The sequence below is a fragment of the Schistocerca gregaria genome, chromosome 5 (assembly GCF_023897955.1).
Source record: "Schistocerca gregaria isolate iqSchGreg1 chromosome 5, iqSchGreg1.2, whole genome shotgun sequence".
Taxonomy (NCBI): Eukaryota; Metazoa; Arthropoda; class Insecta; order Orthoptera; family Acrididae; genus Schistocerca; species Schistocerca gregaria.
In genome coordinates, this window is record NC_064924.1 from 182,974,734 (window position 1) to 182,995,062 (window position 20,329).

The 20,329-nt window shown below is 45.3% G+C and overlaps 1 protein-coding gene across 1 annotated transcript in view; it reads right to left on the reverse strand.

The window, feature by feature from the left end:
* Window positions 1-20,329, reverse strand: part of LOC126272510 (uncharacterized) — a 196,317-nt gene that overhangs the window by 21,259 nt on the left and 154,729 nt on the right. Inside the window, exon 7 of the mRNA XM_049975408.1 lies at window positions 7,185-7,293. Within this exon, the coding sequence (XP_049831365.1) occupies window positions 7,185-7,293 (109 nt within the window). The remainder of the gene's footprint in view (window positions 1-7,184; window positions 7,294-20,329) is intronic.

The following is a 20,329-nucleotide window of genomic DNA, read 5'->3' on the forward strand; positions in this document are numbered from 1 at the left end:
TACAGCGAAAGTTTGCAAAACAGGGAGTGACAGAGAGCGATGGGCTGTGAGACGAGGTTCCGCGTCTTTCATAATCTCATAACCGAAGCCTGCTGTAACGAGGTGCAACCTTCAGCTCCTTAGAGTAGTCAGCAAAAGCTCACAGTCAATGGGTGCGACGTACGTACACCGTCCATTCAACATTAAGACCCCACTGACACCATTGATGTCTTCAGCATAAACTGGAAGTCAGTCGTCAGTTGGAGAAATATCGCACTGAATATGTTAGTTTGAGCCTATCTGAGCAATTTGTCTCTGCCTTAACGCTACTCGCTTTACAGCCCAATATTCGCCTTGGCTGGTGGTAGTTATAAGGCAGAGGGCATTCGAATCGGTCTTTGTCGTCACGATAGGATGGCTGAAATACGCTAAAATGATGATTAAATTGGCGAAGTAGGCAGATGCCTCTAGATTCCTTAGATAACAACACCTGTGGAACCACGAGACATATCCGCAAGTGGCCGTACAGTGAATAGCGGAGGGGTACTTCAAACTAGCGTTGTGTCCTATTCTATTAGCGTAATGAGCTAGGGAAAAACGTCTTTATGCCTCTTTACATACTCTAATGCCTCTTATTTTATTCTCCCGATTACCACGTTAGATACGACGGAGACAGCGGAATCATCGCACAGTCCCTTTCGAACAAAGGCTCTCAAAATTAAATCAACAAGGATTCTCATTTAAATTCTCCGAATATTTCTGTTTCATTGTCGTAAGGTCTACACTGATCTTTTACGATCCTAACAATACATCTCTGAATTGGTTCGCTTTCTGTTATCGTTTCTACTTGATAAGAGATCTAAATGTTGGAACAATAAACTAGAATTTGTCGTAATAACGTCTTGTTTGTGACTTTCCATAACGCACGTAATCATCCTTGAAGGAAATTGTAGTTTTGTAGGTAGGTAAGGCGTTTTGCAGTTCGTACTCCCTTAGTATTATTCTCATTTTTGACTTGGTAGTGATTTCCCTTACGTGCACAGTTCGCTACAGCTGAATAAATTGCTTGTAAATTCTACTCACATACGTTTCACTTATTGTATTTTCTAAAAGGTGTTTAATATGTGATAGGTACGAAGACGATATATATGCAAATGTACTAGTATCAAGCAATTTTAAACGTTTGTTTTACGTCGTAGACTAAGCATACACATTTTCTCAATTTGTTCAGGCTTTGTACACTCAAACAAATTTTCTCTCCTAAGCAGCAAACAGAAATCATTATTCTATAGAACGTGAAAATGTAGTGATGATGACCCTTTGGAATCTGGAAATTTTTAATGTAATTAAAATTGTTCTCAAGTTATCAGAAATGAATCATTTAAGCAAAAAGTTTACCATTATCTTCTACAGGGCAGTGGTCCAAGAGACATGTCATTTTAGTATATTCGATGGATCATTCTGCAACCATTATTCACACATAGGAACCACTCCTCTCTTCTATCCTAATTGTCTCATTTAAGTGTTTTATCGAGTATTCTACAAACACTGGATCTCTTGTCGCGGTCTTTGTATTTCCAGTGTTTTCTTATTGTCTTTGTTTTTATATTTCCAGTAGTCGTCTCAAATATACTGCTTGAAGGAAATTAGCATACCCTTTTAGAGGTTTCCAGTTCACTTCAGATTTACTCTTGCAACAGTGCATATTGGGTACATGAAATAATTACATTTACAGATCAACAGCGCAAGCGGTTCTGATGTACCAGGTATCAACCCATACTGGAACACCCATATTAGTGAAACTTCCTGGCATATTAAAACTGTGTGCCAGAACTCGGGACCTGTGCCTTTCTTGGGTAAGTGCTCTACCAACTGAGCTACCCAATTAAGACTCAGGACCCCTCCTCACAGCTTCAATTCTGCCAGTACTTCGTCTTCTACCTTCCAAACTTCACAGAAGCTCTCCTGGAGGCAGGAGACGAGGTACTGGCACAACGTAAGCTGTGAGGACGGGTCTCGCTTGGATAGCTCAGTTGATAGAGCACTTGCCCGCGAAAGGCAAAGGTTCCGAGTTCGAGTCTCGGTCCGGCACACAGCTATAATCTTCCAGGAAGTTTCAAATCAGCGCACACTCCTCTGCAGAGTGAAAATTTCATTCTGGAGCCATATTAGTACCTGGTGTAGTCTCCACGCAATGCAGGCTCTGAACTTGGCATCCAGTCAATAGTACAGTTGGCGAATACTGTCCCGGGATACATTATGCCAAGCCTACTCAACTTTTCCATCTAGTTCTGCGCTCATAGGCAGCACACCGCGCCTGGTACACGCGGCGCTCGGGGACCACAGCACAGCTACGACACCTGAGAATGGGCTTAAACAGTCCGAAACCGGTGAAAATAAAGTAATTTACAACTGAAGCATTATTTTCAACCTCTGCTATAATGATCAGTTGCGGATGTTCCGCCAACAGGATTGTTTGTAGTTCTTTAAGAGTTACAGGTTGATGAGTCGCACAAGTCACTTCTCGTCCCATCATTGGACGTTCTCGATTGTAGAGAAGTTCGGAGATCGTCCTGGTCATTGAAGTTGCTGCACATCTTTCTGTGAAAGGGGAATGTGTGACCGAGCATTATCCTGTTGGAACAACACATCAACTACCTGTTGCAAGAACAGCAAAAGAACGAGTCTAAAACATTATGCACATTCCGAACGCTGGTTAGCGTTCTCTTCGGAAACACCAACGGTGAACGGGAGTTGTAGCTTATCGCACGCGGACCATAAAGCGTAGAATGTGGCCTGTGTCTTTTGGATTAAAGAACTCTGAGGCATCTCGCCAGGTCTACTTCTTACATGTAAACGAGTATCATTTGCGTGCAGGCAGAATCTGCTATTACCGATGAAGATCACTGCTCGCCATTTCATCTCCCAAGCGTTCCTCTGCATCAGCAATCGAGCCGTGCACTTCGACGTTGCGGGGTGAGTCGTAGACTGGCTAGAGGTATGCGTGTCCGTAGTCTTAGTGCTTATTACCTGTTCACAGCAGTTGCTCACAAACCATCTTATCTGTGGCATGATAGTTCTACGATCTGCTACTGCCGCTCTTACATCACAACGATCCTGGCGGGCGTCTGGCTGGATGAAAATCCAGAACCTCACCGAGAGAGGTGGCGCAGTGGCTTGCACACTGGACTCGTATTCGGGAGGACGACGGTTCAATTCCGCGACCGGCCACCCTGATTTCGGTTTTCCGTGATTTCCCTAAATCGCTCCAAATACTGGGATGGTACCTTTGAAAGGGCAGGGCCGACTTCCTTCCCTGTTCTTCCCTGATCCGATGAGACCGATGGCCGCGCTGTCTGGCCACCTCCCCCCCCCCCCCCCCCCTAGAACCTCATCTATGGTTGTGCTAACGTTCACGTGAGCACTCAACCAGCGTCGTTGGCACAGCTAACGCAGCATGTCCATCTTGTGTAGCAGTTCTCCAAAGGGAACATCTATACACTCGGGAGGCCACCATTTGACCCCTTTCAAACTCCCTCAGTTGGCTGTAGCAAGCACGAGTTCATCTCCACGGCATAGTTACCTGCTTGCTTCACACCTATTAAAGGGTAACACAGATGGCGCTCTGGTAGCTATGCCACTGAACTATATGTTGGCGGACGATGTTGAACGCTTTATCAGTACATTCACTATCCACCAAGTGGCATATGATCTCATCGGATCAAAATCGCTAATACGCTCCTAGCCCACAGTTTGCATTCAAGTATCACAGGACACTGAAGATGCTTCGGAAACAAATGAACAGAAAAGCTTCTTCTTCAATTTAAGAAGAAGACATTCATCTGAAAAAATCACCCTTACTGAAAGTGTAAATTACATTCTAATTTTGCTATTGAAAAACTGGAAAGAGAAAGACAAAATTTTCATTATGTTGCCGTTACACGTAGGATACGTTTTATTTTTAGCTCTATTCGGTTCGAGCTTCTTCCTAACTAGAAATACTCGATGGTCTTGCTCCGAAATCAAATCGCTTTAAACCTGACACGTCATTACTCGATTTACTCATTACAGAGTGGCGCACCTCAGTTCAGTTATTTCTTCAAATGCTCCAAGCACTATGGGACTTAACTTCTGAGGTCATCAGTCCGCTAGAACTTAGAACTATTGAAACCTAACTAGCCTAAGGACATCACACACATCCCTCCCCGTGGCAGGATTCGAACTTGCGACCGCAGCAGCAGTGGGGTTCCGGACTGAAACGCCTAGAACCGCTCGACGACAGCGACCGGTGACTGAATCATCGACTGCACGTCTCCATCCACAGCAATCTTCAGCTTAGCACAGAAGGCCAGGTTTTACTAGGCGGAATAGTCAATATTCAGGGATACGAGAGGAACGATCATTCGAAGCAAGAGATTATAGCAAATAATGGGTTCTAAATTGAATCTCTTAAGAGCTATGAACAATTATTCATCCTCGATACTGTGATACAAATCTGTTCTATTGCACCGCTTTGTTTTCTATATGTCGGGAGGACGTAATATGGATAAAAACAAGATAAAATTGAGTAGTAAAAATAGGCTCTAAAATGCTTACCTTACGAGTATGAAAACTTGTTCAGTAGAAGAGGTGTTTCACAGTAGCGAAATTGAAAAAGTAGCTGTTAAGGCATGCATTTTAGAGCTTTTGTTTACTGGGCTTATTTCCGTGTTTTGCTCCGTAATACCACGTCCCGAAATATGGGAAGCAAAGGGCTCGCAGTAGAAGAGATTTGTTTGATAGTATCGAATATGAAGAAGAACTCATAGCTCTTAACGTGAACTTTTTAGAGCGCATGTTTACTAGAATTTTTTCCTTCGAATGATCGTTCCTGTCATATCCTCGAATTCCGACCACTCCTCCTTGGACACACTGTATAATGCGAAGAGAGAAGACACCTGGACCCTGAATATTGGTGACAAGTAATGCCTTCAACATATGGTGTTGGAGGAAGATGCACTGAAGAGCCAAAGAAAGTGGTATAGGCATACGTTTTCAAATACGAAGTATGTAAACACGCAGAGTACGGCGCAGCTGCGCGGTCTGAGGCTGTTTGTCAGTTGTCAGGGCTCGCGCGTCTCCCCTCCCCCCCTCCCCCTACGCCGCCTTCGGAGGTTTGCGTCCACTCTCTGGCATGGGTGTGTGTATTGTCCTTAGCCTAAGTTACTTCAAGTTTGCTTAAGTAGTGTGTAAGCTTAGGGACCGATGACCTCAGCAGTTTGGTCCCATAAGACCTTACCGCAGCTTTTTAACTTTCAGCACTCCAATACGGCGCTTCGGTTGGCAACGCCTATATGAGAGAAAAGTGTCTGGCACAGATGTTAGATCGCTTACCGCTGCTACAATTGCAGCTTATCAAGATTTAAGTGAGTATGAACGTGGTTTTAAAGTCGATATACGAGCGACGGGACACAGCATCTCCGAGGTAGCGATGAAGTGGGGATTTTCCCGTACGACCATTTCACGAGTCTACTGTGAACATCAGGAATCTGGTAAAACATCAAATCTCCGACACCGCTGCGGTCAGAAAAAAGATCCTGCAAGAACGGGGCAATGACAACTGAAGAGAATTGTTCAACGTGACAGATGTGCAGCCCTTTTGCAAATTGTCTCAGGTTTCAGTGCTGGGCCATCAACAAGTGTCAGCGTGCGAACCATTCAACGAAACTTCATCGTTGTCAAAGGCCCTTTCGTACACCGTTGATGATTACACAACACAAAGCTTTACGCCTCGCCTGGACCCGTCAATGCCGACATTGGGCTGTTGATGATTGGAAACATGTTGCCTCGCCAGACGAGTCTCATTTAAAATTGTATCGAGCGGATGGACTTGCACGGGTATGGAGACAACCTCATGAATCCATAGACCCTGAATGTCAGCAAGGGACTGTTCAATCTGGTGGAGGCTCTGTAATGGTGTGGGACGTATGCAGTTGGAGAGATATGAGACCCCTTATACGTCTAGTTACGACTCTGACAGGTGACACGTACGTCAGCATATTGTCTGATCATCTGCATCCATTCATGTCCATTGTGCATTCCGACGGACTTGGCCAATTCCATTAGGACAATGTGACACCCCAAACATCCAGAATTGCTACATAGGGGCTCCAGGAACGCTCTTCTGGGTTCAAACACTTGCGCTGGCCACCAAACTCACCAAACATGGACATTATTGCAGATATCTCTGGGATACCTTGCAACGTGCTGTTCAGAAGAGATCTCCACACCCGCATACTCTTACGGATTTATGGACAGTCCTGCGGGATTCATGGTGGCAGTTCGTTCCAACACTACTTCAGACGTTAGTTGTGTCCATTCCACGCCGCGTTGCATCATTTTTACGTGCTCGCGGTGACCCTACACGATATTACGCAGGTTTACCAGTTTCTTTGGCTCTTCAGTGTACTACGCGTACCATCTTAATGCAACACAACTTCTCGAAGGCATCACTTGTCACTAGCTGCCACGGTCCATGTCTCGTAACCATATAAGAAGAAAGTGAATACTAGTGACTCTACCAACTTTATCTTCATTGTTTCGGCTATAGCCCAGTTCTGCCAGATCTTCATAAGTGTGAAGCCGGCCGGGGTGGCCGAGCGGTTCTAGGGGCTACAGTCTGAAACCGCGCGACCGCTACGGTCGCAGGTTCGAATCCTGCCTCGGGCATGGATGTATGTGATGTCCTTAGGATAGTTAGGTTTAAGTAGTTCTAAGTTCTAGGGGACTGATGACCTCAGATGTTAAGTCCCATAGTGCTCAGAGCCATTTGAACCATGCGTGTGACCATTGAAGTTTGGACAGGACGATTCTACATTTTATTTCTTTAGCACAACTTACTGCGTATTTGATCTGATATTCTAGATATTCACGGTCATTCATTATCTCAAGAGCCTTAAAGCAATCTGAAAGTTGAATTTGATCTAAACCTTGTCGTTCGTAACTATTAGTTTTATCATATCAATGGCTATCAGTAGTCTAATTTAGGGAATAGAATTTGCGCTTGCATAACCTCAGTCTCCTCGTCGACCTCTCTCTTGTATAATCTCGCCCTGTTTTAAATGAACTAATTGAGGTATTTTTTATAACAAATAAAACTAATCGGCTGTCTGTCGCTTGAGGTTCTCGGTATCAGTTATGACTACCTTAATGTCTCCACTACTCACCAGACTCCCCGGAGCGGTCCCCGCACAGTTTCGCAGTGCCCAGTCTCAGCTCGGCTTGTCCACACGGCAGGCGCAACTCCTCCAGGTCCACCTGCAGCTCACACGAGTCCTGGAACACGCCGACACTCCTCTTCACGCATCCTATAACACGTACTTAACTTCACAAAGCTAAAACTGTTTACAACTAAATACCTTACACAGCAGTTATTTCAAACTGAATCGATGCTGGTTGCGAGCTGCTGTCATGAAATTCGCACAACACTCATCGTGACGTAGGACTAGCAGACGATTATAATCGGCGATCAAAAGCTAGTTTTATAGGTTAAACTCATCCTCTGAACTGTGCTAATTGCCGTCCATCCAACGGACTGTTCAGGAGAGATGAGCGTTACGGGGTGTGATCTTAATAATTGCAGGAGTTTCTGCATTGATCGTCAAGAAACTTGGGGAGTTTCTCTTACGTACAGCATTATCAATTAATTATAATTCTCGATGTTAGTATAAATTCCTTAAACAGTATTAGACATGTCCATTTTTAGTCCAGAATATGATGGAATGCTTCTCAAATGAAAATTCTTGCTGCGGAAAAAAGTAAAATGTAATGTTTCAAGAAATTTCTGGGAAAACTATTTTCTTTCTTCAACCCGTGGCAGAAGTCAGTAGCACTAACATATATGAACTGCAAAATATATGCGAATAATCCGAAAGTTTACAGATGCGTCCAATACATATTTCATCATAAAAATATATAACTATTCCAATGTACAAAATAATCGGTAACAAGTGTGTAACGCAAAACGTCTCGCTGATGAATTTGCTTTCTTTTGGACATAATGGAAACTACCACTGAAAGGACTGTTAACAACGCTGTAAAAATAATTTTCATAACAGCGGAGACATCATTATTGTACTGCCTCATATATAACACGGTTTATTTACGAGAGACACCGCGTGACGCAGCGGGCAATGAATGACATGCATGCCGCTACAGGGATTATTGACTCGACGGCTTGACTGAGTAGCACCGAGAATATTCCTTATCTCCCAAAGGAATTATATTTTCGGCTATTACAGACACTTCAACCCCGCACTCATTACCCAAATCACATGCTATACAAAAGTACCCGTAGTCACTATTAGATCACCGTTTCCCTTGGCATCATGTCAAATATACATTGCCTAGCTGCGCGGTCCTGAGCGCCTTGGTCACGGGCCGCTCAGCTCCTCCCCCCCCCTCCCCCCTCCCCCCCCCCCCCGGTCGATGGTTAGAGTCCTCCCTCGGGCATGGGTGTGTGTGTGTCGACCTTAACGCGTAAGTTAGTTTAAGTTAGATTAAATAGTGTGTAAGCTTAGGGTCCGATGACCTCAGCAGTTTGGTCCCATAAGACCTTACCACAAATTTCCAAAATACACTGCTGACAAGAAAAGAAAGGAAACACAAGCAAAATGATGCAGTCAGAAGCACTCATTTCACGGAATTTTCTTCCAACCACCATCCATAATGCTCGACGCTGCCTGTCCGTCAGAATGTGACGTGTGCTCGGTTTCGGTTTAGTTGTGGTTGTTCGTTCGCATTTTCACTTCACCGTCATGTCACCAACAGTCCACTTGGATGTTTTAAAAGTTTGGAAATGTCCGTGATGGATTTGTTACTCAGGGGACATGCACCGATTAGTCCACATTCGAAGCCATTGGATCTCTCCGACCAACCCATTCTGTTGTTACTGGTTCTCCTACACTCATTTTATATTGTCTTCTCGTGACATCTGGTCGTTACTTTCGCAGTACGTAGGGGTGTTCGGTTACTTTAATCAAATAGTGTGCCTGTAGAGTCCTTTTGGAGAGAAATACTCTCTTTGTCTTTGCTAGTCTAATTACACTGAGGTGACAGTCATAAGAGACCACCCTATATCGTGTCGAACCTACTTTTTCCCGACGTATTGCATCAGTTGGGCGTGGCATGGTTCAACAAGTCGTTGGGTGTCCACCGCAGAAAAGATGAGCCCTTTCTGCGATAGTGTTGCTTTTGTGTTAGCAGAAGAGCCAACACCGTGTTACGAGTGGAGGCCGAAATGCACGCGTTTTAGCTCACGCAGGCCGGCGTGAGGAAAGAAGAACTATACTGACGTGAGGTCTGGACCATGACAAGGAAGGAGAATTCAGAAAGCGGATGTAATTAGATTGATACTTAACTTTAATCCATTAATGATGAACGTCGCTCTTGACGGTACATCATTCACAATATTATCTGTTCAGAATACATATAGTAACTGAATATGGCTCCTTGCTAGGTCGTAGCAAATGGCGTCGCTGAAGGCTACGCTAAACTGTCGTCTCTGCAAATGAGAGCGTATGTAGACAGTGAACCATCTCTAGCAAAGTCGGCTGTACAACTGGGGCGAGTGCTAGGGAGTCTCTCTAGACTAGACCTGACGTGTGGCGGCGCTCGGTCTGCAATCACTGATAGTGGCGACACGCGGGTCCGACGTATACTAACGGACCGCGGCCAATTTAAAGGCTACCACCTAGCAAATGTGGTGTCTGGCGGTGACTCCACAGTTGCCGGTCCAGGATTTTGTGCAGGAACTGGTCTCTCGATTATGTCCCTTAAAAGTTCGATGGGATTAATGCCAGGCGATATGGACGGCCAAATCATTCACTCCACCCGTTTAGAATGTTCTTGAAACCAACTGCGAACACTTGTGGGCCGTTGGCATGGCAGTTTGTCATCAATAACATGAAGTCCATGAATGGATGCAAATAGTTACAAGTGAGCCCAACATAACCATTTACAGTCAATGATTGGTTCAGTTGGAGCATTCCGTGTGAACACAGCCCACACCAACACGGATCCACCACCAACTTGCACAGTGCCTTGTTGACAATTTGGGTCCATGACTTAACAGGGTCTGCATCACACTCTCTCCACCATCAGCTTTGACCAACTGAAATCGGGACTCTACGACAGGCCACGGTTTTCTAATCGTCTAGGCTCCAACCTATATAGTCACGAGCCCAGGAGTGGATGTCGTGCTGTTAGCAAAGATACTCGCCTCAGTCGTCTCCTGCCATAACCCATTAACGCCACATTTCGCCGCTCTGTGCCAAGCGATTCGTTCATCGTACGTCCCAAATCGATTTCTGCTGTTATTTCACTCAATGTTGCTTTTCTCTTAGCACTAACAACTCTGACTACTGCCTCTGGTCTTGGTCGTTAAGAGAAGACCATCGGCCACTGCGTTGTCCGTGGTGAGAGGTAATGCTTGAAATTTGGTATTCTCGGCACACTCTTGAGACTGTGGATCACGGAATACTGAATTGCTTAACGATTTCCGAAAAGGAATGTCCTATGTGTCTGGCTGCAACTACCATTCCGCGCTCAAAGTCTGTTAATTCTCCTCGTGCGGCCATAATCACGTCTGAAACCTTTTCACATGATGGAAGTGATTCACGTGAAAAGGTGTCCGACGTGATTATGGATTCTCGACAGGGATTAACTGACTCCGAACGCGGAATGGTAGTTGGAGCTAGACGCATTGGTCATCCCATTTCGTAAATCGTTAGGGAATTTAATATTCCGAGATCCACAGCGTGGAGAGCGTGCCGAAAAAACCATTTGACAGCTATGCCACTGCACTGCCGTTTTACACCTTTGTGATACTACCGTCATCTGTTTACGTGCACATCGCTTTGGCTTCAAATGGCTCTGAGCACTATGGGACTTAACATCTGAGGTCATCAGTCGCCTAGAACTTAGAACTACTTAAACCTAACTAACCTAAGGACATCACACACATCCATTCCCGGGGCAGGTTTCGAACCTGCGACCGTAGAGGTCGCGCGGTTCCATACTGAAGCGCCTAGGACCGCTCGGTCACTCGGGCCGGCGCATTTCGTTTTCCTCGTTGTCTGTAGTAGTACCTGGACTTGGAATCGTCTGATGTGAGTGACACCTTTTTCCATTTGACAGACAGCAGTTTTCCCCCACTCTCTGAATCCTGAATCGCCCATCTCCCCCGTTCTATCCTTCCCTGACCTCTCTCTCTCTCTCTCTCTCTCTCTCTCTCTCTCTCTCACACACACACACACACACACACACACACACACACACACACAGCGGAAGCGCGTATATGAAACTAGTTGTTTTTGCGCCGTAAAACAAAAACAAAAAAACACACACTACAACACACCAAGGGTTTTTCCATCTAGTAGCAAATGTTTCCTACTCCACCCGCATCATGTTCTCTTCCTGTAATATTTCGATTGTCTGCAGCTTCTTCTTCCTGCTTCTGCGCCTTCACTAGAGGCGAGATTCTCCAGATGTCTCAGCGCTACGCTGTGGTCCCAGTGAATGTTCCTCCGTGTGCTTTCTAGCCCTGTCTCTGCCGGTTCCATCCCTCCAGCAGCGAGGACTTTCAAGGGTTTGAAAGCGTGCAATGTAATCGTCGCCTTCTGAAAGTTGAATACGGCTCTGAACCGCCGGAATTTTTACTGGCGTTCTCGTATACTGCGTGAAACAGCGGTATTTTCTCATTAAACATGGCATTTATAACACACTTTGTGCACCACTTGCATACTAAACTTATTTGGTTGCTAAGCTTCCAAAGACGCGAAAGATACAGTGCGTAAAGGAGAAAAGTAAAAAGAGTGAGTAATCAGAGGTGTGTGAGGTGGGGAGAGGGAGATAGATACAGAATGTCGGAAACCACAAGTCTGCTTTCAATATATTTCTGTACTAATTAAATTACCGCGACATACAACGTGGATTCCCATGTTTTTACGTACGGCCAGAACGCACTGCTAACTACACTCCTGGAAATTGAAATAAGAACACCGTGAATTCATTGTCCCAGGAAGGGGAAACTTTATTGACACATTCCTGGGGTCAGATACATCACAGGATCACACTGACAGAACCACTGGCACATAGACACAGGCAACAGAGCATGCACAATGTCGGCACTAGTACAGTGTATATCCACCTTTCGCAGCAATGCAGGCTGCTATTCTCCCATGGAGACGATCGTAGAGATGCTGGATGTAGTCCTGTGGAACGGCTTGCCATGCCTTTTCCACCTGGCGCCTCAGTTGGACCAGCGTTCGTGCTGGACATGCAGACCGCGTGAGACGACGCTTCATCCAGTCCCAAACATGCTCAATGGGGGACAGATCCGGAGATCTTGCTGGCCAGGTTAGTTGACTTACACCTTCTAGAGCACGATGGGTGGCACGGGATACATGCGGACGTGCATTGTCCTGTTGGAACAGCAAGTTCCCTTGCCGGTCTAGGAATGGTAGAACGATGGGTTCGATGACGGTTTGGATGTACCGTGCACTATTCAGTGTCCCCTCGACGATCACCAGAGATGTACGGCCAGTGTAGGAGATCGCTCCCCACACCATGATGCCGGGTATTGGCCCTGTGTGCCTCGGTCGTATGCAGTCCTGATTGTGGCGCTCACCTGCACGGCGCCAAACACGCATACGACCATCAATGGCACCAAGGCAGAAGCGACTCTCATCGCTGAAGACGTCACATCTCCATTCGTCCCTCCATTCACGCCTGTCGCGACACCACTGGAGGCGGGCTGCACGATGTTGGGGCGTGAGCGGAAGACGGCCTAACGGTGTGCGGGACCGTAGCCCAGCTTCATGGAGACGGTTGCGAATGGTCCTCGCCGATACCCCAGGAGCAACAGTGTCCCTAATTTACTGGGAAGTGGCGGTGCGGTCCCCTACGGCACTGCATAGGATCCTACGGTCTTGGCGTGCATCCGTGCGTCGCTGCGGTCCGGTCCCAGGTCGACGGGCACGTGCACCTTCCGCCGACCACTGGCGTCAACATCGATGTACTGTTGAGACCTCACGCCCCACGTGTTGAGCAATTCGGCGGTACGTCCACCCGGCCTCCCGCATTCCCACTATATGCCCTCGCTCAAAGTCCGTCAACTGCACATACGGTTCACGTCCACGCTGTCGCGGCATGCTACCAGTGTTAAAGACTGCGATGGAGCTCCGTATGCCACGGCAAACTGGTTGACACTGACGGCGGCGGTGCACAAATGCTGCGCAGCTAGCGCCATTCGACGGCCAACACCGCGGTTCCTGGTGTGTCCGCTGTGCCGTGCGTGTGATCATTGCTTGTACAGCCCTCTCGCAGTATCCGGAGCAAGTATGGTGGGTCTGACACACCGGTGTCAATGTGTTCTTTTTTTCATTTCCAGGAGTGTACTGCCTTTCTCACCCAGTCTCATATTTTTAGCCATCCGTCTTACCGCTTTTCTCATCCTGCTGTGCTGCAAGGTATTTTGCATATATCATCTGGCTGTGTACGCTTCGTACCTAGTTTTTACATCAGAAGAACACAAGGCGTCGTATGTAATTGAAATCCACAGAAATCTCACCTCCATTTTATGAGAATGTTTCGACATTTTCCACATATATCCCCAAAAAATTACGATCTCTCATTCCATGCCACTGATAGTACCTCAGAAACACAGTCGAAAGAGTATAAATCATAGAACGACAGGGAAAGCACTAATATCGTTTAACCCACATGTATGTAATCTACGTTCACAGAACATGAATGAAACGAAATCGGAAATCAAGGCATTTTGACAGTCTAAAGCCGATATCAGCTATTCTAATTTAGATATCTGTGATTCCCCGAAACTGCTCTACTTCGCGAGCAGATTTTTGGTATTTCCTCAGACCAATTTAATATCACGCCTCGCATGTATACAAATGTATTAGGGGATCTGAGGAGATACTCTGGAACGGGTCAGCTGAAACCGATTCATGAATGTTAGTGCGTCAAGCGCTTACAAATTTTAGTTCAAATGACATTTCACTCACCGCAGCTACGAGTAGCCTCTTGAAATGGGAGGGCAAGTTTCATTTTTTTATTCATCTCTGCACAACACGGTTTAAGCCGAATTTTACTTATGAATATATGTTGAAACGGTTATTAGTACTTGGGAAGTCATATAAAGAGAGAATTGTCGTGGCAGGCTCAGTTTCTTGAATTGTACCGGCTACTGAGGAGACTAATTAATAAGACTTTCCCTAGCAGGGCAAGCTAAATAAGATATCCACTGTGTGCGTGCACAGAATAAACAGAAATTTATTCAACGCATTTGTTGAAAGTAAAATGCCGCATATATAAGTATGGCTGATGGCTCTGGTTAATCCTTAATCCAAGAGTGACAGAGGTTAACTAGCTACCGAGTAACAGCAAATAAAATTCAATTCCTGCAAATCTATTTCACAAGAATCTACACATAATGGGGGAAATTAAACATGTTCACAACTGATAATATAGCTGTGACTCATTAAATTGTCTCAGTTACACGTTATGAATACATGATTGGCTAGCAAGGTACAAGGAATATAATATAAAAGAGGTGTTAGCTCTAGAGATAATGACAGAATCAACTTTAAACAGCCGGACAGATATAATTCCCTTACTACGGTAAACGAGGGCTGCTCTTTAGATATGCACAGGAAGTAATCCCACTGTCCAGTCACATTAATGTGACTTCCTCTCAAAAGCTCAATAACCATCTTTATCTGTTCGGATCGCGGCGAGACATACTAAAAGAGAGGTCAGCGAGGTTCTGGAATGTACCGACAGTGATGTGAATACACGCCGACTCCAGCGCCGTTTCTCGGCTGCGGATTCACGGCGCGTTCAACCTGATCAAACTGATCCCTCAGATTCTCGATAGAGTTTAAATTATGGAGAGAACGGTGGCCAGGGGAGTACGGTAAACTCATCGTAGTGCTCTTAAAACCATGCACGTTCACTGCGAACTGTGTGCCACGTTGCATTGTTATGATGGTAGATACTATCGCGTTGTTTTGATACTTTGTGCCTCCCAGAATGAAGAGAACACCCACGAAATGCCACGAAAACATTCCCTAGTCCATAACGGTCCGACGATTGTTACAGAGTGTTTGCCTTCTATTTCACGCTATTCCCATTAACGGGTATATGTACAGCGGACTATAATACGTGATTCATGTGACAAGACCACCTGTCGCGACTCAGTGTGAAGTTGCGATACTGGCGTGCAAATTCCAGCCTTTGTTGCCGATGAACGGCAGTCATTATGGGTGCGTGAACCGAGCGGCTATTGCGGAGGCCCATACGCAGCAACGTCTACTGAACTGTCGTAGAGGAGACACTGTTGGTAGCCTCAAGGTTCATCTGGGCAGTCAGTTGCTCGACAGTTGCACGTCTACTCGTCCGAACACGTCTCCGAGGCCACTGTTCACCCCTGTGATCTATGGCCCGTGATGCAGCACAGTTGATTCGTCGCCGGTTTTGGATAGCGTCATTTTGCAGTGTACAGTGTACTTTAACGACGGCGGAACGGGAATAGCTTACAAACTTTGTCGTTTCGGAATTTCTTCAACCCTTGCTCTGAAAGCCAGTGCTCTTTTGCACGTGAGACAAATCGTTCAGATTCCGCATTATGACAACTACAGCACTGTTTTCTACGCTCCCGCCACCTTCCGAGGACTTTATATACCCTCCATCTGCGAGTGACGACGAACATAGACGGTGGCCATATTGTGACTGCTGGACTGTGTACACGCCCTTGACAAGGTAACGAGCAAGACATGACAACACAACCTTCGCATCCTAATAGGAAAGAACTGAAGTGACAAAAATACGAATCATGGTTGTGGCTTTAAGCAAGATCTAATGGTACCGTTACGCACCGAAATTCAAACACAGAAGCAAAACACTTGCCAGTCTCCACAGCACCAGAGTCGGAATCCCGTTCTGTAATGCTTCACATTCAGACCCTGCATCTGTACTAGTCTATAATCGGAACCCGAATGTATACAGCTCCAAGCGTCGACCTCCTAAATGCCGAAGAATTTTGAGTTTTTCTAAATTCTGGCGTCCCATCGAAAAATTCCACCAGAAACCAGCGACAGCTAACCAAAACTCGTGGCTCTTTGTTTATCAGAGAAGAGAGAAATTTTCCACTCGAAACTCCTCCCGTTCTGTTATGTCCCCGAGAAAAACCCACGCCGTTATATTAGTGGCCAATCAGAGCAGTAGACTCGTTGTTGGGCTATGGGAGAAGAGGAAACACTTGTGCCTTCCCCTTCCATTCTGAATATTTTTTAAATATATTGATCAGCCTAAAGTAGTCCTTCCTCGAAAAAGGGTGCGCAATTAACAAGGTGGACAAGCAAACACAGCTGCCTGTTCCAGAGTGTCGGCTCTAAGCGTTACTCTTATCAATTAGAAAGCAGGATTCTCAATTGCATTCCAGCCCAAAATTTAGCATTTCGCCCCTTGCTTCGCATGAGATGCACAGTGTGGGGATGGGGGAGGGTGGGGAAGGGTGTGGAAGGGTGTGGTCCTCCGCGCCACATTAAGTGGAAGGAGTCACTACTGTGTGAGGAACAAGCAGGCTGATCTCCCATAATGCAGACGATTCAGATGAAGATCCTATCTGGCGAACATTACACCAGACGGAAAGCCCTATTATTTTAATAAAATCCGACATCCTTGTCCTTTACACAATACAATCACATTAATTTAACCACCGCAGACGTTCGATGACTATGTGCAAAAGCCACTCACAGACGGCAGATGGTAGGTTATACAAGGCGTGTCGGGAGCGCCGCGGAAAATAGTGCTTCGCTGTCATCATGCTGAAACGGAGTAATTAACCTTATGGGGTCCTGCCCAATCGTCTCTTATGGGGTGACTAATGGATGCTGCTATCTCGGATAGCTATAAAACAATTCAACCAAATCACATTAATGGTGTTTATTACAATAAAGTATATTAAAAACGCTTAACTTTGGTTTACAATGTCGTGTCGCAAGCTATTGGCGACATGCAAATAATCAAGGTCTTTCGCAATATAGAATGTCCATGCAAGTAATGGAAGTGAATCATAAGTAACTGCTCTACTAGTGTCCGTCTTCTACTGTCCGGCCGAGCGGTCCTAAGCGCTTCAGTCCGGAACCGCGCTGCTGCTACGGCCACAGGTTCGAATCCTGCCTCGGACATGGATGTGTGTGATGTCCTTAGGTTAGTTAGGTTTAAGCTGTTCTAAGTCTAGGGGACTGATGACCTCATATGTTAAGTCCCATAGTGCTAAGAAACATTTGAACTGATCAGCTGCACGTTACGCTACTTTCTACACTCGCAAATACTGTGGCAGTTATTATGAGGGCGGCGCATCGCATCGACGTCTCATGCAACAACGATTATTGTAGTCAGTGCCAGTACTCGATGCCCATCGATACATCACTAACAATCTAATCGCTGCCAACAGTCGACTCCCATGAATAGGGCCATCGAAATCTATTGTTAAACGGGCACGTGGCAATTTGAAATTCTTGTTACCTATATTGGAGGATTTTAATGTCATAAACATGGCTGATTAGTGATAACAAGTGAACAATAATTTTATTCGATGAGCGAGTCATGTATAGATAGGGTTATAATACGTCAAGGATTAGCACGGACAGTTCTGATTTTTTAGTCCTGTTCAGGGTTGCAAAAAGTTTGTAGGAAAAAAATGGCTCTGAGCACTATGGGGCTTAACTTCTAAGATCATCATTCCCCTAGAACATAGAACTAGTTAAACCTAACTAACCTAAGGACATCACATACATCCATGCCCGAGGCAGGATTCGAACCTGCGACCGTAGGTCGCGAGGTTCCGGTCTGTAGCGCCTAGAACCGCTTGGCCACTCCGGTCAGCCAAAAGTTGGTGGTTCGAGAATTTTACGACCGCCGAGTACTCTTTTTTTTTTTAACCTAGATGTTTCACATCCCGTTTTTAAACGTCCTCTTACGTCGTCCCTCTCTCAATCTCTGACCTGGACGGGGAGTCATTTGGCATCAAAGCAGGATCAATGTGCAATGCGTTTAGGTTGTCTAGACGTTTTTGATCAATGTATCTCAATTCGTTTTTTCTCCGCTCTTTTAGAGACGAGCAAAAGAAGGTGTGTGTTTAATGTTAACTTGGAACAAGAGTACAAATTTTTGAAATTGTGTAACGATAGTAACAACGAAAGTGTTTATTACGTACTGTATGCTGCAGAATTTTCTGTTGCACATGAGAACAGCTAAATATAGTAGCGTTATTACTGGTACTGTTTCACCAAACATAAGAGATTTTTTAAAGCTTAAGATGGTTGACAATGCAATTATAAAAGACACCATCAATATTGATGACCTATTTAATGAATGCACTTTGTTGAAGCAGGTAATTCAATAGGGGAGGGTATGTTGTGGTCCAGGTACTGAAAATGTACCAGATATCACTGAAGAGAAGTGGAAAGCAACTTTTAAGCTGTCCTAAAAGACTGATACTTCGTGTTGCAGTATTCCTAAATGGTTTAGTTTACCAGCATCTGCAGCAGTTGAGAGAAGTTTTTCAATTACGGGGAACATTTGCTCAACAGAAAGGATTTGATTTCTGATATCTATTGTTAAAACATCAGCTTAATGCTAAAATTAATTCAGAGCTTTATTGTTGTCAATTTTATCGTGTAATTCATCCGACATAGAGCACAACCGAGATTCATTGCTGCTGTTCATCAGCTGTCTATGTCTCCCATCACACTGCCATTCCAAACGCAGCCATCCGCCATGTGGTGTTAACATGGGACGGTAACTTTCAATTTCGGCTGCTTTTAGTCTCCGAGCAGTGGTACGGAATGAGTCAGAATGTTGCACGAAGCCCATTACTTGCTCTCGGATGACAGATGCAGATGCAAACGAAGAGAATGTCTGTCTGCCTTCACGTTCTCATACAGTTGGACATTAATCCGCACTCACATCTGAATGCCCCACGGACCATGATATTGCACAGTATGATATTGCACAGTACGACAGTAGTGGACCAAATGAGGCCCCTTTAAAACTCGCCGATACTCATGAACGAGCATTCGAATGTGTCGTCCAGGTACTTCACGTTTTTTTGGTCATACAGTGTATTTACATACACTGCATAAATAATTGAGGAAGGAAGGAGACAGACATCATACCTTGAACTTCAGTCAGTAGGAAAGCCATTCTCATCTGAAGAACAGGATACGAACATTTCCTGGAAGTAGTCGAACATTCTATATTGCATCTGCACGATACAAATTAGATTAATTCTCATTGCGTATGGATTATTTTTACCAGCACAGCGTCATCCCCCGGGAGCCTATTCCTCCCCTCCTCATCTCCTCTCCCTCGCGTTGCTACGTAATACAAGCTGATTGCAGTTTCCACGTCAGACAAATCGGAACCTTCTTTTTCAAAACTTGGTTTAGTTTACCAAAAGGATTATTTTTCGCTTCTGTTTCTTTCTCTTGATTTCTCTGAGTCTGCCAGCAGATACGAGACGCAGCCACACACATAGAGGGCGCCAAGCAGCTAAGCTAGCCCCCAGAGGGAGCTACAGGTTTACAGTCAAACACCATGGAGGGTGCACGTAACACGTACAGTATTTTGCTTCTGCTCATCACAGAAAAAGTTATGAAGTTAACATTCATTCCCCCACCGTGTATATGAGCAGCAGTACGGCTCCACTCAGTCAATTAGTTGACAGTGTCAACATTGTGCCTCAACACATCTTCATGAATTATCTCCTCTGGCTGCCCAGAAAATGTTGACGGGTCATTCAACTAGTTATTCACTGAATTAAGGACAAGGTGAGTGATCGAAGACAGTTCTTCATACTCAAGCTACGTAGTGCACGGATATGGACAAAATATGGAAATACCAAAAGCGCAACACATTACCGTACGTAGTACGTAGTAGGAATACCGTTGGCATTCAGAACAGTTTCAGGTCGTCTTAGAATGGATGAATAATAGTCCTGTATGGTTTTCAAGGTAATTTTATACCATTTTTCTTCTAAAACGACGAGGGAGACACATATAGTTCATGTGTCCATCTTCCCAAAGCAGGCCACAGAGGCTCAATAATACTGAATCCTGGTGAAGATCAGGGGAGATGTGACAATTGTTTCTCGTGCTCATGAAACCCGTCCTAGACGATGGGAACTGTGTGATCAGGGGTCCTGTCGTTTCGGAACACAACATCACCCTTGAGGAACAAACATTGTACCATGGAATGAAACTGATTAGCCAAAATGGTCATATTATTC